This window comes from Penicillium pulvis (assembly GCF_028828015.1).
Source record: "Penicillium pulvis strain IBT 33274 chromosome Unknown contig_23_segment0_segment0, whole genome shotgun sequence".
Lineage (NCBI taxonomy): Eukaryota > Fungi > Ascomycota > Eurotiomycetes > Eurotiales > Aspergillaceae > Penicillium > Penicillium pulvis.
This window is the reverse complement of record NW_026643075.1, coordinates 760679-777871: the sequence shown is the minus strand read 5'-3', so window position 1 is coordinate 777871 and position 17193 is coordinate 760679. Positions and strand designations below refer to the sequence as shown.

Below are 17193 nucleotides of genomic sequence, written 5' to 3'. Positions count from 1 at the left end.
TCAAGGGGGAAAGACATGCGACAGGTAGATCGGTCCAATAAAAAGAAATCAAAAAAAAAGAAAGGAAAAGAGATGCAAGCACTTTACAGTCCCCGTATATGTTCCCCGAGGTATTCGTACAGTACATTCTGCGCTTTGGTCCCTACCCTTTCCGGCCGAAACTCTGGTCATCCATCAGTCAGCTGCGAAAAATTACCAAAAAAAAACCCTCAAAATTTTGAAAATCCATTAATTCATAAATCATAGCTTATCATATTCTAGTCGATTTTAGATTGAAATTGTCTCTAAAAAAAAAAAGCCTCGACCCTAAGCTACCCAAGCTAAGCTAGGTGAGGTATATTCTGTAACACTCGCGTGTGGATGGGAATGATCCTCCGGGTGGATTCATGATAGGGTCAAAGTACCTCTGCACTAGCCCGAATCACAACGCCTAGAACGCACGGATGAGTTAGGTGGCAAGGCATCGCTGCAGTGATCGACGCGCTCAGTGCTCGGGGGATGGTCCTAGTTCCCGAACAAAGTGAAAGGTACGGGGACAGCTGGTCTTCGTACTTTGAGACTCCTTCTCCTTTTGGTGGCAAGAATGAAGCACAAGTACCAAATTACAGTATAGGGGGGACACAATCGGGCACCGTCCCTACTACGTGCATGCTCCGGGGACTAGGTCTCGAATGGGTATGGATCGGAGGGTTCTGGTGCTAAAATGCGGGGCCGCGGGGCCGCCGTCGTGTAGGTGGATATGGATGTGTTGTTGTCATTTGGCTTTTTGGATTTATTTTATTTTATTATATTTGGCCTTTTGCTTTCCTTCGCGCTCGAGCTCTCTCACTGTGAAACGGTGGACTCCTGAGATGGCAGAAAACGGCAAGAGCATTATTTCCCGCGTGGAGCAGGGTCCACATTGCGCGTCGAAATTAGCGGAGAATTGTACCGCGCCCATCACTATAGGCCCCACGGACCACCGTTCACCGGCTCGGATCGCCTGCAGGTACTAGGATGTAGCGCGTAGACCGGGTAAACGAGTGAATCACTCGCAAAAGAGAATAGCCCGGGAGCGTATCGGAAGGCCTGCCCCTTCCCCAGTCGAATCCAGGCCAGATAGGAATGGAACAGCTTTCCGGCCCACGAGTTCCCTCTTGTGGCCTAGGGGGCGGCTGTGTCCAACCAGCGGATGACAGGACACTGATGATTCCAGCCTTGTCGATCGATCGGGGAACCAATAAAACTCCAACGGCTGACGAGGTCTATGCTGTACTGGGGCACGTACCCACGTTTAACAAAAGTACCGTCGCCCAGGGGGGGGAACCGGGATTCGATGCATCGGGGATCGTGCATTCCCATGACAAGTCGCTTAGAAGGAAGGGGGTGAAAAATAAAAGTGAGGCTGCGTGAAATCTTTCACCGCATGATCCCTGTAATCTAAAGTTCCAGCCTCGTTCAGGGTCGGCTCTTGGCGGGACTGGGTCGAGTCTCAGCAGCTGCCACGGCTGCAGCCGCGACAGCGGAGTTGTTCGATCCTGCGCTGGCAACGTTGCTCGCATGCGCTAACAGGAACTTGCAGCACGTCAAAGTGTATTTGCAGGCGCGAGTCCAAGTCTCGTCATTCTGATTAAATCCGAGCTTAATGCTGGCATCCCCGATACGGTCGCGCTGGATTTCATAGGGCAGTCGAAGCCCGGGGGCGGTGGCGCTAGTCTGTCCACGACGAGGGGATGCTACTGCGGCGGGCGTCGATTCGACGAACTGCCCCAGCTGGCGGAGACATTCGAGGAACGCCACCATGCCAGCGTCAAAGCGTCGATGCAGCCAAGGGAGATTGAGAGGAAGATCCCCGGATGAAAACAGGTCTAGTTGGGTAATCTTGGGCGCAACTCGATCACTGGCAGATGGCCCGGTTGGGTGCACGGGATACTCAATCTTGTCGATCCGAGAGGTGGACCCCAGTGGTTTCAATCTATAGCCCTGGAATTGAAACCCGAGGCGCTCTGCGATCGTTGACAAGAGTAGGCAGGTCTGGCCCCAAGCGGCATTGATCTCGGGCCACTCAACCGAGGGGTTAGCCAGACGGCCTAGACGCAGGCCATTAATAGTCCCAAAATATCCATCATGACCGATGCAAAACGCGTCATTGTAAACATTTGTCCGTTGCAGTCGCTCTAGCTGCTGCGAGTCGTGGTCGTAACGCATATTGAGCGCATCGCGCTCGGTTTGAAACTCAGCCAGTGTCAAGGCAAAGGCGTTGCGGGCCCGCCAGAATGTTTCTTCGTCGGCATCTAGTTGCTGGGACTCTTCCTCAAGACCCGCAATCTCTTTGTCAAGTTCAGCCTTTTCTCGTTCCAAGTCTTCTAGCTCCGCAAAGGCCGCTTTCTCTGCTTCGAGGCTTTCTTTCAGCGATTTCTCAGCGGATGCTAGCTCGTCCGCGGTCGGCACGGAGGCGTTTAAGCTCCGAAGGAAAGAGATGTAGGCGTCGCGCTCTTTTGTAGCCCCGGTGAGACGTTTCTGTAGTCCTTCAACGAGCATCTCAGTACACTCGACACATATCGGATGGTCAATATCCGAGCGTGCTGACACAATCTCAAAGAGACGGGTGGCTCGTTCCACTTGGTTGGCAAAAGACCCTTCCTCCTGGGCATGATCCTGGGTCTGTCCAGTACTTTTGCGCTTGGGGCGAGTGGGTAGATTCTCGACAGCCGGGGGCACAAATTGCGACTCCGTAAGCATCACGAACGACATGTTGCCGCTATCTCCGCGAGGCAACCCTGGAGGGTTACTCTGACCCCCCGACCGAGGGCCAGGGATAGATCTCCTGTAAACTGGTGGCGTAGCATTTTTTGTGGTTCGATCGTAGAGTTCCCGTCGTTCGGAGGGGTAGGATGTTCGACTTGCGGATGATGCAGCGCCATGGTCCGATAGTGTTCTGCCTGTGGAGTCTGTTCGGAGCTTGGTTAGAATCAACACGTAGCTCCACAGCATAAAGGGGAAGCTTACTGACGAGTAGCTCAAACGCAGCTGGATTGAGCGACTCGAGTGAGCCATCCAACTTCAATGACGTCCGGCACTTCTGGCAATACATAGTGTGGGGGATCAGTTCATTTTTGGGAGATGGATGTGGGGAGGTTTAAGTTGGAAGCTGCGGGAACGTCATATTCTTTTGTCCGTTTGTTTTTGAACTTTCGCGCTCCGCATTCGCGCGCTTAATAGCATTCTTTCTTCTCGCTATCGATATATATCTATTCTCTACTGCTTCCTGACGCTGTATTCTCACGACCTCCACGGGTACTCCTACTTGACGCGGAAATTATGTTGCTTGAAGCTTGACTTCGCGCGTGAAACCCGACCGCGTTGACCCACGCGCTCCCCGGCAGCGCAGCGATTTACACAATGGGCGCCAATATAGCTGCATCGACGGACGATAATATGGAGCGCCCCGCGAAACGACAGCGCCTCTCTTTGCCATCGGGCTCCCCAGAAGAGGTGACTGAGGAGTGGGACCTCCAGGCAGCACGCGCCCAAAATGACATGCGGCTAAAATCGATTTTCGAAGGGATTTTCTCCAAATACGGCAAAGACTTTACGGATGTAGGCGATGAGATTGATTTACAAACTGGGAAGATTGTGGTCGATAATGGCCACCTATCGGGGATGCGCGAGGAGGTCGACATTGGAGACGAACGGGCACGAGCGTGGCTCTATGAGGATGATTTGTCAGAGGATGATGCAGAAGAGCATGACATAGATGAGCGCCAGGAACCTTCTATGCAGAGCCACTCGCAAGACGAAGTACCATGCAGTTCCGGTGCTGATGATCAGACCGCCAGTGCCTGGGCTTCAACAGCGCATCATCAACTTGCCGAGATAGACAACAAACCTGTTGTGCAATCATACAACGCTCCAGACCGATTCGAAAATGACCCGCCATTGGATCCTGTTTGGCAAGCCCCCGAATTGCCCGCTTTCTTCTCCACGCCCACGGCCGAAACAAGGCGGAAGGGGGGTCCGAAACTTCCACATCTCGAAAGGGAAGCATCTCCACCAGGGTCTGGCTCTTTATGGAGCGTGCCTCGACGAGGGCGTCCACGTACAGAAGTTAAACCCAAATCAACGCCGAACAAAAGCCGGCTCCGGGCGAAACGAAAGTATCATTCCAGTCCTGTGGCGCACGACTGGTCATTTGCAGCCACGCCAGATGGAGATGAATCAGACGACCCGCTTCAAGATTTTCAACCTTCGCCTTCTTTGAAGAGCGTGGCGAGGAATATACGCGGAAAACGGATGCAGGCTTCGGCTCGTACAGCTCGCCTACAATCGCCCGATGCACGACTCCCGCCTCGCCCATCCCCGCCTGGCCAATCGGCTACGGAAGCTAAAGATAACAATAAACTTCAGAACCACGCGAGAAATGCTGCAGAAAGCCATGTGGCATTCGACGCCTCCAATTTACACGATGATTTTGATGCACATTCCCAGTCCCACGTTTTTTCTTCTACCATGGCCTCGGAAAACCCCGTCAAATCAAAGCGAGGGATGACGCCCGACGACGCCAAGCTAGTGGTTCGCATGAGGCACATCCAAAAGAAAAAATGGAACGAGATTCACGACCTTTTACCTCATCGGAGTAGGTCTCAAATTTATCAATGGAATTTATCTCATTGGACAGATCGCCGCGCAAATCCCCCTCAGCTATCTGCTCCGTGGACCCAGTCCGAGCTTGAAACCTTGGAAAGTCTGAAAGATGAATCTGGTCTGACATGGCTGAATATTACAAATAGAATGCCACAGCGTACCAAAGCGGAAATTGAGTTTGAGATGCTCAGGCTTTGGGTTGGAGATGATGCATGGCATGGCCATGTGGCCAGAGTGCCCGAGCGGGAATCTGAGCAGAACCAGGAAGTCGGTAGGGTTGAGCAGGTACATGAGACAGAGCAGATTGTTCCTTCTGTCGAGGAAGTTGACTCCGAGGCTTCTGTGGAGACTTCCTCCGAACCTTCTGAGCCGGGTTCTTTTATGGAAAATGAGCATCCTCGGGTATTTGAGGATCTCGTTGATGACAATGATGACTTAATCGACAACATCAGTAACGCATCATCACCTTCCAAGCTGTCTGCCATCTACCTTGATAGTCCAACTGCAAGCCAGCGGGGATCTAGGACACCGAAGAGAGCGTCCCCAGCCAAGCAGTTAAAGTTCACAAATTGATACGATTTCTAGCTATATGGACTTCGTCAGAAATGTCATTAAATAAAGCTCTAATAATTAGCTATCAATCAATAGTACCTTTGATGAAATCTATTGAAAATGCTCATCCCGTGCATTCAAGACATCGGTAAGCTTAGTATCAACAGCTCCGCCAACATTGCCGGCCTTCTTCCAGAATCGAGACAGATGCCGTGAACCCGAGTCCGACAGCATAGTCACAATTCGATGACCAGGACCCAGCTTCTGAGCCGTCTTCACAGCTGCAAAGCAGTTGACAGCGCTGCTGCTCCCAACGAAGATCCCATCTTTCTCAACAAGCCACTTGGCCATTGCCAATGCCTGAGCATCAGTAACACGAACCGCATCATCAACAAGCTCCTTGCCAGCCTCGAAATTAGCAGTGACGCGGTTAATCCCAATTCCCTCAACAATGGTATCGACCTGACGTCGACGACGGGTCCCTTCTCGCTCCTTCACGTCAAACATCACTCCATACCGCACCCGGTTATACAGTCCGCTTCCCTGCGGATCCGCGAGTACAACTGTGATATTCGGTAGCAGGGGTTTCAGATACCGCGCCACACCAGAAATGGTCCCGCCTGTGCCAGCACCTGCTACAAAGGCATCAATCTTGCCATTGCACTGGATATAAATTTCCGGTCCACTGCCGCCAAAGTGAGCGCGCCAGTTTGCTTCGTTCTCAAACTGATCCGCGAAGAACCCGCGGCCACGGGCCATGCGATCTGATGGCTCGACCAGGTCACCCTCTGTATCAGGGATGGTCACTGTAGTTGAGGCCGTATGAGCGGTTGCTAGTGCTCTGGCACGGTTGACAAAGTTCTCTTTCTCAACAATTGGTGCTGGCGGCACGCGATCGACGATTGCACCTAGCTTCAACAGAAGATCTGATTTTTCAATTGCTTGGTCTGAGGGCATGCAGCTGGGTTCAAAGTTAGCTCCATTGAGCTGGATGGGTAGGATCAGATGGTATTACATGTGTGCAAGGTACCCCTTTGCTCGGGCTAGAGACGCCAGTGAGATACCAGTTGAACCTGATGTACCTTCATAGATAGTGTCGCCTGAATAGGGTGTCAAGATACCCTGTTCTTCTGCCTGTCATGGAATCAGTATTGCGATGTCAAATGATCATGGTTAAGCATACCAATTCAATCATACTTAAAGCAACCCGATCCTTTGAGCTTTGACCGGCGCCATTCAAGAACTGTGGACATAGTTAGAGCGAGTGTCTTTATATCGCGGAAGACTGCATACTTCTGCCTTGGCAAGGATCTCGCATCCCGTTGCGTCAGATAGAGATTTTATTCGAAAAAGAGGTGTGTTTCCAATACACCCTTGAATTCCCTCTACGATAGCAGGAGGGCCTGATCGAGCAACAGGAGCGTCTGATTGTGCTTCGGGGGATGCTGATTTTTCGCGGCGACGCGAGTCAAGTATGTCTTTGCATACGATAGTCAGACATACACCAGCAACGAATGCTGTGCCAATATACACAGCAGAGCGCTCTGACATTGTCGCTTTTTGACTGTTGCCTTCTTATCCTGAATACGAGGTTGATGGTTTTACCCAGTTGAGGTGTCGTGATAGAACGCTCGGACCACCTCGGCCAATTGTGGGTATTGAGTTGGAGGTTACAGTTGATCGGAGATGACGGCTATCAGATCAATGGCATTTTCATTCAATCATGAGCACATGTCAGAGTACTGAGATAAAGGAAAAGGAAGAATCAAACTTGAGATGGATTTGGAACACATGACGGCACGTGCCCTGCCGCTTAGTGTTGCAGTCATCGAGATATGAATGATGAGTGGAAAACTCTTTCCAATTTCTTCCTGTGAGCCTCGAGAAGAGTAGACAACATTGTCTGTGTATCAAGTGAATTAAATATATCTCCTTTTCCATTGAAGCTTGAAAAGTAGCATCGTCTTTCTTACTCGACACGTGCCTTGGTGCCTGAGGCGGAAACCGCGCATAACCAAATCGGATTGTGCTTTCTCCGCAAAACGAACCTCCGAAACGTCACGCATCATGGACTCCCCCGTCCTCAATCAGCTGCTTCGCCAGCTATTTAGGCATCCGGCCTGTCAATCCCTGCGACATTCGCCTATCTCATTACCGAGGGGACAGACTCGTTCATTCCTCACGCGGCGCACTCCCGCCGTGAAACGCAAGCCGCAAGATGGAGGCATGCTCTGGACAAAACGAGGGGATATCAACAAAAACATTGATGAGGAGTACCAAACATACCCGACCGTCACCGCAAAGGAGCTGCGCAATCGGCGAGAGCGGCCCCGGCAGGTGAAAATGTTGACGCGCGAGTTCATTGACGGTAGGTTTCGGAGCTCGCAAAACGTCTAGTGAAGGTCCAAAGCTGACATTGTATCTGCAGACAGTCTCTATAACCCTTATTATGGATATTTCTCGAAGCATGCAACTATTTTCACTCCTGGCGAGCCGTTCGACTTCAACAATATCGATGATGGACCAGCTTTCCACGCACTGGTGGGCGAGCGATACACGGAATTCGAAAATCGGCTTGATGAGATCAAGCCTGATATTGCGCGCCAGCTTTGGCATACCCCAACGGAGTTGTTTAAGCCGTATTATGGAGAGACAATCGCGCGGTATCTTGTTTCAAACTACAAGCTTACCCTATACCCCTACCACGACCTGATCATCTACGAGATGGGTGCCGGTAACGGTACAATGATGTTGAACATCCTGGATTTCATTCGTGATACCGACTATGAGGTCTACCAGCGCACCAAGTTCAAGATCATTGAGATTTCGCCCGCGCTAGCCGATCTCCAGTTCAAAAACTTGACCGACGCCCTCGATTCCCGTGGACACCGAGACCGCGTCGAGATTATCAACCGGTCGATCTTTGACTGGGATACGTATGTGCACTCACCATGCTTCTTCCTTGGTCTCGAGGTTTTCGACAACTTTGGTCATGACACTATTCGTTACGACTGCGCTACCGAGATGCCCCAGCAAGGCGGTGTGTTGATCGATGGCAACGGCGAGTTCCACGAGTTCTACAACACCCAGCTGGATCCTGTTGCAGCTCGCTTCCTGCGTGTGCGTCAAGCTGCCGCCCGGCGTCCTTTCCCCAGCCCTCTCGGCCCTCGCGTCCTCCGTGGTCTGCGGTCTACCCCGCCCTTCCGCAAGAGCCATTCTCTTCCTGAGTACATCCCAACACGACTCATGCAGTTCTTCGATGTGCTAAACCAGTACTTCCCTGCTCATCGTCTCGTGGCTAGTGATTTCAGTTCCTTGCCAGATGCGGTGCCTGGATTGAATGCTCCAGTTGTCCAGACACGCTACCAGAGACAGACGGTACCTGTGACAACACCATTTGTAAGTGCCATGACCTACTCACTACGAACCGTGCTAATAACGAATACAGGTCCACCAAGGGTATTTCGATATCTTCTTCCCCACTGACTTCAATGTTGTTGAAGACATGTATCGTGCTGTGACTGGAAAGTTGACTCAGGTTATGAGCCATGAAGACTTTATGAGCCGCTGGGCTTATATTGAAGACACTGAGACTCGAAACGGGGAGAACCCGCTGCTGAGCTGGTACAAGAATGCCAGTATGTTGATGACTGTGTAGATATACATAGTTCACTGTACAGTACTTGCATGGGAAATATCAAGACATACATAATATCCATATGCGTCAAAAAGTAGATTGCACTTTGGAGGGTACCTCGAGGTAGTAAAAAAGGCAACTGCTTCATGGACTTCCTGTTCGCCTCCATGTTTATTGATCATGCTATACTTCAAGCACAAACACCTTGAAAGGCCACCTGGGCACCAATAGTCATATTTGGTGAATTGTACATATGGAGTATATTCCTTGCTTAATAAATAACAAGCTTGATGCGTTTTCATGAGTATCGAAAAAAAGATCGTTATATGTAATGTTGCTAGGTCGTCATACTGTTCCATTAGGCTTTTCGCCGTCATGAGTCGATCAGGCCAGTTTGAATCACCTACAGAAAATGTGATAGACTATTGAGCAGGACCAATATCCCGAGATTGGCTTGAAAGTCCTGGGTATGATGGGTATGAGCGAGAGTTGAAAGGAGCAGTTAGTAAAGACAACTCATTGGCAAGGAAATGAGTGACGCAACACACTTTCCTCTTTCTTTCATGAATATCGGTACTTGAAAGAGAAGGGTATCTTGCATCAAGATTGACTTTCGCTGGAGTGAATATTCAATTAAAAAGATCAGATTTCCGGTGCTAACTCTTCGAGTGTTCACGTCGTGGGCATTTAAGAAATATGCCTTTTCCCAGCCGTCTTTGGAAATGAAGTTTTCTAGAGCGCGTCGTATGGCCCGATTCTAAATTACAGTATCAATTATGATGTTGCCCACTTAAGAATTGGCCAGCCATCTTGGTAATGCTTTTCAGGATGACAAAAGGAGCATGGCTGTCCATTCCGGGCTGAGCACTTAGCGGGATGAAGCAATTTCTCAGGCACTCTTGATATGGTCCTCTTTTTAATAAATTTTATGAGATACTCAGATCCCTTACGGCTCGTCTCGGCAACACTGAGCTCCTCGTCGTTGACGTTCAAGACCTGCTGAGAATCGGCTTCCGGAATCCTAAAACTCCAGAGGCAGGACCTACTTTGTCCGCCTCTCGAACGGCCCCCTAATTCTTTCATTGGTATATACGTATCAGCATGCTCTCCGTTGTCCGCACCATGTATGCTGTATGTGATAAATAGTGAATTGAAGTGGGATGGTTAAATGTGAAAGTGAAGGTCGGATAATTTGAACAGCCTCGATGAAGCACAAGACTAACCATGATTACCTCGAACGTCGCCCCGGCACCCGTTTAGTTTTCGAGGTGACCAATTCTTTTAATTATCATTTTTGAGTTTCTCTCCGTTACCGAAGAACGTGGAGAAATAGGAGGGGGTCATCATAATGCCTCATATCCACCATCCTTGAATCTTGTCTCCCCAAATTATTTCTTATGAAGTTTCTCTCATCAGAGTGGCAGGGTGGTGTCCAAAGCCATTCGCTTGCTGTGGGCATTACCCGACTCGAACCATTTGGACGCCTTCTCATAGATAGATATCTATGTTATTTTGTTTCCTGTGACCTGCTGAGCCGTTAAATTCGTGATAGATAGGTGGTACAACTGACCAATTCATGTCGAGCCTAAACCGCCCTGGCGATCAAGGGGATGAAGTGGGCATCTTGGTGTGCCATCATGGCAGAAACGGCCTTCAGGGGTGAACAAAGAAGGACCGATGCTCCCAATAATATGGTGAAGCTGGCTTTGGCAGTTCGGTCCTTGAAGGTAGAGAAGATCCTCTTCCCCCTCAGCAGCAGGGGCAGTCTATGATCAAGTTCTCTTATATCCAAGTCTGCTTCTCCAAAGGCGATGATGTGCTGTGGACGAGGAGAAAGAAGAAGAAGAAGAAGAAATAGAGAAAGGACCCTTTTATAGTCGTCTCGGACAGGCGTTTCCGGAAGTGAGTCTTGCGATGATTATCTGTTCAAGATGACGATCAAGGCATCTTTCGTGACCCTGAGGTCTGTAGGAGGTTGGAAAGGCGATCCTTCACGGTTTGCTCTTCATCACTTGACATAAAGAATGCACAGTAACATGTCTAAACAATCATTATCTGATCGCGGGCCGCAATCAGGTTATACCTAATGGAGTATAAGCACCCCTCATAACCAAATTCCCGAGGTCTCACATTGATAAGAAAGAGGGGAATCTGACTTACTTATTAGTGCTACACCCTATAACTTTCTCTTCCACTCTTCATACTCCTCTCTACAAATACGTTTACATTATCATCTAACAATCATCTCTGAACCATGTCAACGGCACAAATTCCTCACTGGAAACCTTTAGTCCTCGCAAAGCGCGCCGCCCAACAAGCTCTCATCCCAACAGAATGGCTCCTCCCAGAATCAATCTTATCTAACCCCCCTCTATCAAGCCTTGATGCAATCCGATCAAGCGGAATTCTCTCACCAGATGAACTAGCATGGACAGACAGAACCGATATCCAAGATCTAGTCTCGGCTATTAAATCCCGCCATGTGACAAGTTTGCAACTTACAACTGCTTTTTGTAAACGCGCCGCTATTGCACAGCAGCTGACCAAATGTCTGACGGAAATATGTTTTGAGAGAGCGCTCGAGCGGGCACGGGAGCTTGATGAGCATCTTGCGCGGACGGGTGAGGTTGTTGGACCTTTGCATGGGATTCCCGTGTCGATCAAAGATCGATTTGAAATTGAGGGACTTGATACTACAGTTGGTATGATATCGAAATTGTTACATACTTTCTATATCACATCTAACGTTCAAAATCTTTCCAGGTTGGATTGGGCTTATCGGTAAACCAGCAAAATCCTCGAGTGAGATTGTACAGCTACTTGAGTCGATGGGGGCAATCATGTATGTCAAAACGAATATTCCTCAATCACTAATGGTAAGGTCACCATTCTTAATTCCCAACAGAAAGAGATAACGCGGATCTTGAGCTGATTCCTTTCACTAGATGGCCGATTCCTACAACAATGTATTCGGACAATCTACCAACGCGTTCAACCGCAACCTCATCTCCGGCGGCAGCTCCGGCGGCGAGGGAGCTCTCGTCGGCTGCGGAGGCAGTATTTTAGGTATCGGCACAGACATCGGTGGATCAATTCGAGTGCCTTCTGCATTACAAGGACTCTATTCTATCTTCCCAACGACAGGACGAGTGCCATGGGATTGCTCATTGTAAGTCCATAACTCTTGTAATGGAATTTTGTTGACTAATATTTACAAGCCGACACCAGCATTACCTAGTCCCACCTGTCGCGGGCCCAATGGCATCTTCACTTGCAACGACGGAGTACTTCATGCAGAGTCTCCTAGCCTCGAAGCCATGGGATATTGATCCATCTGCCATTCCCATTCCGTGGAGGACGGAGCTTGCTACCCCACCTAAAGATCGGAAATTGAGAATCGGCGTTGTCATCGACGATGGGGTTGTGAAACCACAGCCACCTGTCACGCGGGCGATGAATGAGACTATTCAGGCATTGCGCGCAGCGGGACACGAAAGTACCAACTTCCTATCCACATGGCGAAAGCCGTTCAGTTGATGCTAACGTAAATCGATACCAGTAATTGAATGGGATACAACCCTCCACACCCCCGCAACTGAGATGTGGTACAAAGCCATCTTAGGCGAAGGCGGCTTCCACTGTCGCCAACTATGCAAACTAATCAACGAACCCCTGATAGAGGGTATGCTCGTCGGCGAAGAGAACGACATGCTAAACATCGACGAGCGCGAGAAAATCGAAGAAGAGAAATATGTCCTATCAACCGCCATGCTGAAACAATGGCTTGATACCCGTATCGATGCTCTGCTGATGCCTGCCATCCCGTGGGTCGGATATGAGCCTAAGACATGGGTGAAGAGTAAGCAGTGGATTGGGTATACTGGGGTGTGGAATCTGTTGAATTATGCTTCTGTTACTGTGCCGGTTGGCAAGGCGGATCGGGAGCTTGATCTTGTGGGTGGAGGGAAGGATGCTGAGTGGGAGGGATACTCTCCCAGAAATGAGTCTGATGCGTTTAATTATGAGCAGTGTGAGTTTTCTCTCTGGTTTGAATATGAGTTGTGGACTGTACTAATAGGCTTCCAGATGATATTGAGCTTGTGCATGGGATGCCTATTTGCGCACAGATTGTTGGTGGGAGATTTGGTGAAGAGAAGGCTATTGCTGTGGCGAAGGTGGTGGATGAGTTGATGAACCCGACTCCGTTCCATCCGTTTAGTTTATAAGAGTGAGTGGGTGATCTCAAGGTAGCTCACAGTAGTACACTGGTCATGAGATTCTCTATTCTGGAGGTCAATCATACATCATAGCTATCAATCACAAAAAATGCAGCCAGGCCCCGCCGGCGATTTCAATTCCAAGAATAAGCAAGAATAGAACAGAAAGGACCCATCATTCATATCCATCTGAGGGGGGAATAAAACTAAAATTCAAACTCCTTGCGGAAAACGTTCACGTCCATACCGGCGACAACCTGGTCAGCTAGATCCCGACGTCCCATCTGACTGAAGACACGGCGCAGCGTGTCATACAGGTTTGTGCTTTGGTTCTGGCTAATGTGAAGCATGCGCTCGAGGCGCTCATCATCCAGACCATCCAGTGCTCCGCCGCCGCCGATAATCTCGCGGGCACGCTCGCGGCCCTCTTGTTCGACTACGCGATGCATGGACAGAGCGCCGAGGAGGTGCTGTGCAGCTTCGGGGTAACAGCCGATGTTGATGCAAGACACACCGAGGTTGTAGCGGGCGCGCACGAAGTTAGCGTTGATGGTAAGGGCCTGTTCATAGGCTTCAATGGCTTCCTCGGAGCGACCGGAGTTGGCCAATGTGGCACCGAGACGGTTCCAGAGCAGGTGGAGCTGCTCACGCTGGTTGGTAGTGCCGGATTCAGTGGAGGCCAGAGCAGCAGAGAAGCAGTCGACCGCCTTTTCGTATTCCTCGGCACAGTAGAACAGTACACCCAGACCAACTTGAACGTCAGGGTCCATTTGAGCGCCAGATGGGGAGAGTTGAGCTGCTTGGATGAAAAGCTCTGTGACACGTTCGTGCAGGAGTTGACGGTCTGTGAAGCCGAGGTCTGCATCGCCGGATACCTCGTTCGGGTTGATGATCGACGGGTACTTGTTAGACAACCAGCGCTCCAGGGTCCGGTAGGCTGTCGAGTCATAACCTTCGTTGGTGTACGAAACAGCCAGGCCCATCAACGCATCCAAGTTACCGGGTTCAATCTTAAGTGCCTGCTCCAGAGCCCGGATTGCGGGCAGCTCTTTCTCATTCTGAGCCTGTGCCGAACCCAACATTGTCCAGGCCTTCACATGCTGTGGATCCTTCTGAACTGCAGCCTCAAACGCAAGTGCGGCCAGAGACAGGTTACCACCCTCTTGCATAATTTTCACGCCCTCCTCGAATGGGTTATTCACGGCCTGGTACACATTGTCTTCTTCGAACATGTAGTCACCGAGCTGAGGGTCGCGGAAGCGTGTGTTCAGGCTATCAAAGCCCTCCCAGTCGCCCAAATCGCCAACATGCACACTATCAGTAACCTCGAAATCGTCTTCTTGCGCCAATTTTCTGTTCGTCGCCGTCTCAGCCTGAACTCGCTCCCATACGGACTCAAAGGCATCATTGGTGGGCACTGACCTGTCCAGCTCATTCAATTCTGCCTCCATAGCCGCATTGGCCTCCTCGTCCGTCTGCTCCTGGTTACCCGCTGTCTCCATCTCGGCGAATTGTGCCTCCCAGTTCTGGTCGTCCAGCTCCACCATTCGTCCCTTGCCCTTATCTTGTGCGGTGCCTTCCATAGGCTGTTGCATCATCGGTCCGCCCATACCACCCATAGGCCGCATCATTCCCATACCGCCCATACCGCCATACATGCCACCCATAGCACCCATTGGTCGCTGGTATCCCGACATCATGGGCTGGTTAGCAGCAGTAGCGGGGCTAGAATTTTGCGGCATGCCCATCCGACTCTGTTGCTGGAATCGGGCAAACTCCGCGGGCGCAAATCCAGAGGCGTTGTTCATCTGTGCACCTGGGAACGCAGCCTCCATACGGGCCTGCTCACCGGTATCGAACTCGGCTGCCCACCCGGGTGATCCCGTGCGGGGTTGGGCAGTTTGAAAGTTATCCAGCTCCCGGCGCATGTGCTCCATCGCGAATGGTTGAGGCGAGGGTCCATTTAATTGTTGTCCGGATTGCTGCATGAAATCATTCATCTATCGAGCCCCGGTGGGGCGACATGTTAGTTGACTGGGTCATCGGAGAATATAACCGTCGGGAAACGACGACTATTTTGCACACGCACCTGGTCTTGTCCGCCCATCATACCGCGGGATCGCATGCCTTCTTGCATGCCTGGTCCCCGGCCAACCAGCCGATCGCGCTGTAGAGACTTGTCATCTTGGACATGCTTGGTGAACTGTGTGAGGGGGTTTCCCGCCGTGGAGCATTCCGCGCCACCGAGGAACGACATGCTGATGTGTGCGATAAAATTGGGGGGGATGGAAATGCAGATAGTAAAAAGAAGAACAAAAAAATCACCGGTACAATGAAAGTGCACACGGATACTCGAAGGAAAGTACGGAGAAGAAGCAATGCCCCGGACATTGGCGTGGGGTTGATCGCTCGGCGAAAGACGCTAAGACGCTTTCCGTCAGCCGAGGCTCCCGGTCACGTGTAATCCCAGCATAACTATAATGATTTGTAAGATGCGGGGGTGGTAACCTTCCTTGACATAGGGATCCAAACTGCATTATCATGATGCTATCATTCCAAGGTTAAGGACTAGTCCTTAACTCATAGGCTATATACAACTCCATTCAACACCAAGTGGGCACGCCGTAGTGGGTACACACTTGATTTATTAGGCAAGCACAACTTGGCTTCGTGTACATATTAGATATATACATTATGGTCAAGTTGAAATTCTTCAACATGCAAATTCAGTTCCGATATTTTAGTTCGGTTTAAAATGACTTTTCTATGATTATTTTGATGGCACTGCGCGTGAAGGCGCGTACCATTCTATTTCTTGCAGATAAATTGAACATCAGTCATAGAGAAAAAGGCATCAGATTGTGCAGACCATGTCCTCCATCCCAAAGGAAGTGTGGCTTTTTGGTCCTCGGAAATGAGACCTTCCTTAACTCCTGTGTCAAGCGAAGAGCCTTGTTCCAGACGCTGAGCCATCGTCTCACCCCACCACTTCACTTCTCCAGGGCTTGAATAGTAAACCACAGAGGCAGAGGTATCAATATCCGCAGATCTGAACCCTGATTTCTCAGCCCAGAACCGAGCCATTCCACCGTATGGCGAGGTTCGTTTCAAAGCAGTCAAATCTTCGATCAATTTCATGCCGTCCAACACACCGGGAATAGATGGATGGACAACAGCGCTCCTCCAATCACATTCTCTAGCACAAACTATGCCTCCAGTTTTGCAAACGCGTCTCATCTCCTTCAGACCTTCCACGGCTCCGATTTTTGAAGAATCGTTGGGAAGATGAATAAGAACCTGATGTGCGCAGACGATGTCAAACGTCTCGTCTTCATACGGAAGATTCAAGACATTGGCGACCTCAAAAGTCGCATTATCCACGTTCCGTTTCTGAACGAGCTCTTTAGCGGAATCGATTGCGGTTTCGCTGAGATCGATGCCGACAATAGTTCCCTGTGGAACGAAAGCAGCCAGATCCAGTGTGATGGAGCCAGGTCCACACCCAATATCGAGAATTTTCATGTTTGGCTTGATTTGCGGGACAAAATAGGCAGAGGTATTTGCTGCAGTACGAACGGAATACGTCTGCAGCATAGAAGCTGAGTAAGCTTCGCTTGCCATCGTGCTGAATAGGTAGCTTGGAAGGTGCACAAAAACTAGGAGGCCACGTCAGAAGAGTGGAAGTTTGAAACTTTTATCCTTGTTGGTTTTTGCTATTTATGTAGAAAACACGAAGGCGATAGCGGGCCGTTTCCGGCCCGTTCTTGGACACGACAGTGTACACCGTAAGGGCGGGGGCCTTGGCATTCCATGTTGTTTTAACATAACTTCCAGAGAAAAATTGAAAATGCAGCTACTTATGAGAAACATCCCATCACTGGGTCGGGTTGCCATATCTACTATTCGTACCTCATTGCATGATTGAATTTGATTAGATCGGTCAGAACATGTCCTCAGTTGCATGGCAATCGATCAACTTGCTATATCTAGCTAACTCAATATAAGATCTGATACGTGGAAAGACACTATTTTTCTTTTTTGCTATATCACGGTTCGATCAGAGCTTTGAAGTAGGTAAGGAGCCCTAGAACCATGCAGGAAGACTATATCATTAACGCCTTGGTGAGTTGGCAAGCTTGGGCGGTGGGCTGAAATTACGGGCTA

At 50.0% G+C, this 17193-nt stretch overlaps 7 protein-coding genes across 7 annotated transcripts; 3 read left to right on the top strand and 4 right to left on the bottom strand.

Moving 5' to 3' along the window:
- Nucleotides 1–1437: 1437 nt before the first annotated feature.
- On the bottom strand, nt 1438–3073 carry N7503_004565 (beclin 1; the record flags this gene model as incomplete). Its single annotated transcript, XM_057064112.1, has 2 exons — nt 1438–2930; nt 2989–3073. 2 exons carry the CDS (start codon nt 3071–3073, stop codon nt 1438–1440), a joined length of 1578 nt encoding a protein of 525 aa, XP_056921855.1.
- A 308-nt stretch (nt 3074–3381) lies between these two features.
- N7503_004564 (Myb-like DNA-binding domain protein) lies at nt 3382–5196 on the top strand (the record flags this gene model as incomplete). The annotated part of the gene is made up of 1 exon (XM_057064111.1): nt 3382–5196. The coding sequence occupies one exon, from the start codon at nt 3382–3384 to the stop codon at nt 5194–5196; it is 1815 nt and encodes a 604-aa protein (XP_056921854.1).
- A 90-nt stretch (nt 5197–5286) lies between these two features.
- Nucleotides 5287–6726, bottom strand: N7503_004563 (putative cysteine synthase; the record flags this gene model as incomplete). Its single annotated transcript, XM_057064110.1, has 4 exons — nt 5287–6136; nt 6191–6309; nt 6359–6418; nt 6469–6726. The coding sequence occupies 4 exons, from the start codon at nt 6724–6726 to the stop codon at nt 5287–5289; spliced, it is 1287 nt and encodes a 428-aa protein (XP_056921853.1).
- A 516-nt stretch (nt 6727–7242) lies between these two features.
- N7503_004562 (class I SAM-dependent methyltransferase) lies at nt 7243–8833 on the top strand (the record flags this gene model as incomplete). The annotated part of the gene is made up of 3 exons (XM_057064109.1): nt 7243–7543; nt 7604–8574; nt 8624–8833. The coding sequence occupies 3 exons, from the start codon at nt 7243–7245 to the stop codon at nt 8831–8833; spliced, it is 1482 nt and encodes a 493-aa protein (XP_056921852.1).
- A 2233-nt stretch (nt 8834–11066) lies between these two features.
- N7503_004561 (uncharacterized protein) lies at nt 11067–13038 on the top strand (the record flags this gene model as incomplete). Its single annotated transcript, XM_057064108.1, has 6 exons — nt 11067–11514; nt 11576–11688; nt 11758–11981; nt 12031–12308; nt 12372–12842; nt 12899–13038. The coding sequence occupies 6 exons, from the start codon at nt 11067–11069 to the stop codon at nt 13036–13038; spliced, it is 1674 nt and encodes a 557-aa protein (XP_056921851.1).
- Nucleotides 13039–13154: 116 nt separating this feature from the next.
- Nucleotides 13155–15415, bottom strand: N7503_004560 (tetratricopeptide repeat protein). The gene is made up of 2 exons (XM_057064107.1): nt 15119–15415; nt 13155–15029 (listed from the first exon to the last, which is right to left on the bottom strand). Exons 1-2 carry the CDS (start codon nt 15284–15286, stop codon nt 13236–13238), a joined length of 1962 nt encoding a protein of 653 aa, XP_056921850.1. The 5' UTR covers nt 15287–15415; the 3' UTR covers nt 13155–13235.
- Nucleotides 15416–15837: 422 nt separating this feature from the next.
- Nucleotides 15838–16650, bottom strand: N7503_004559 (class I SAM-dependent methyltransferase; the record flags this gene model as incomplete). The annotated part of the gene is made up of 1 exon (XM_057064106.1): nt 15838–16650. The coding sequence occupies one exon, from the start codon at nt 16648–16650 to the stop codon at nt 15838–15840; it is 813 nt and encodes a 270-aa protein (XP_056921849.1).
- Between the last annotated feature and the right edge of the window lie 543 nt (nt 16651–17193).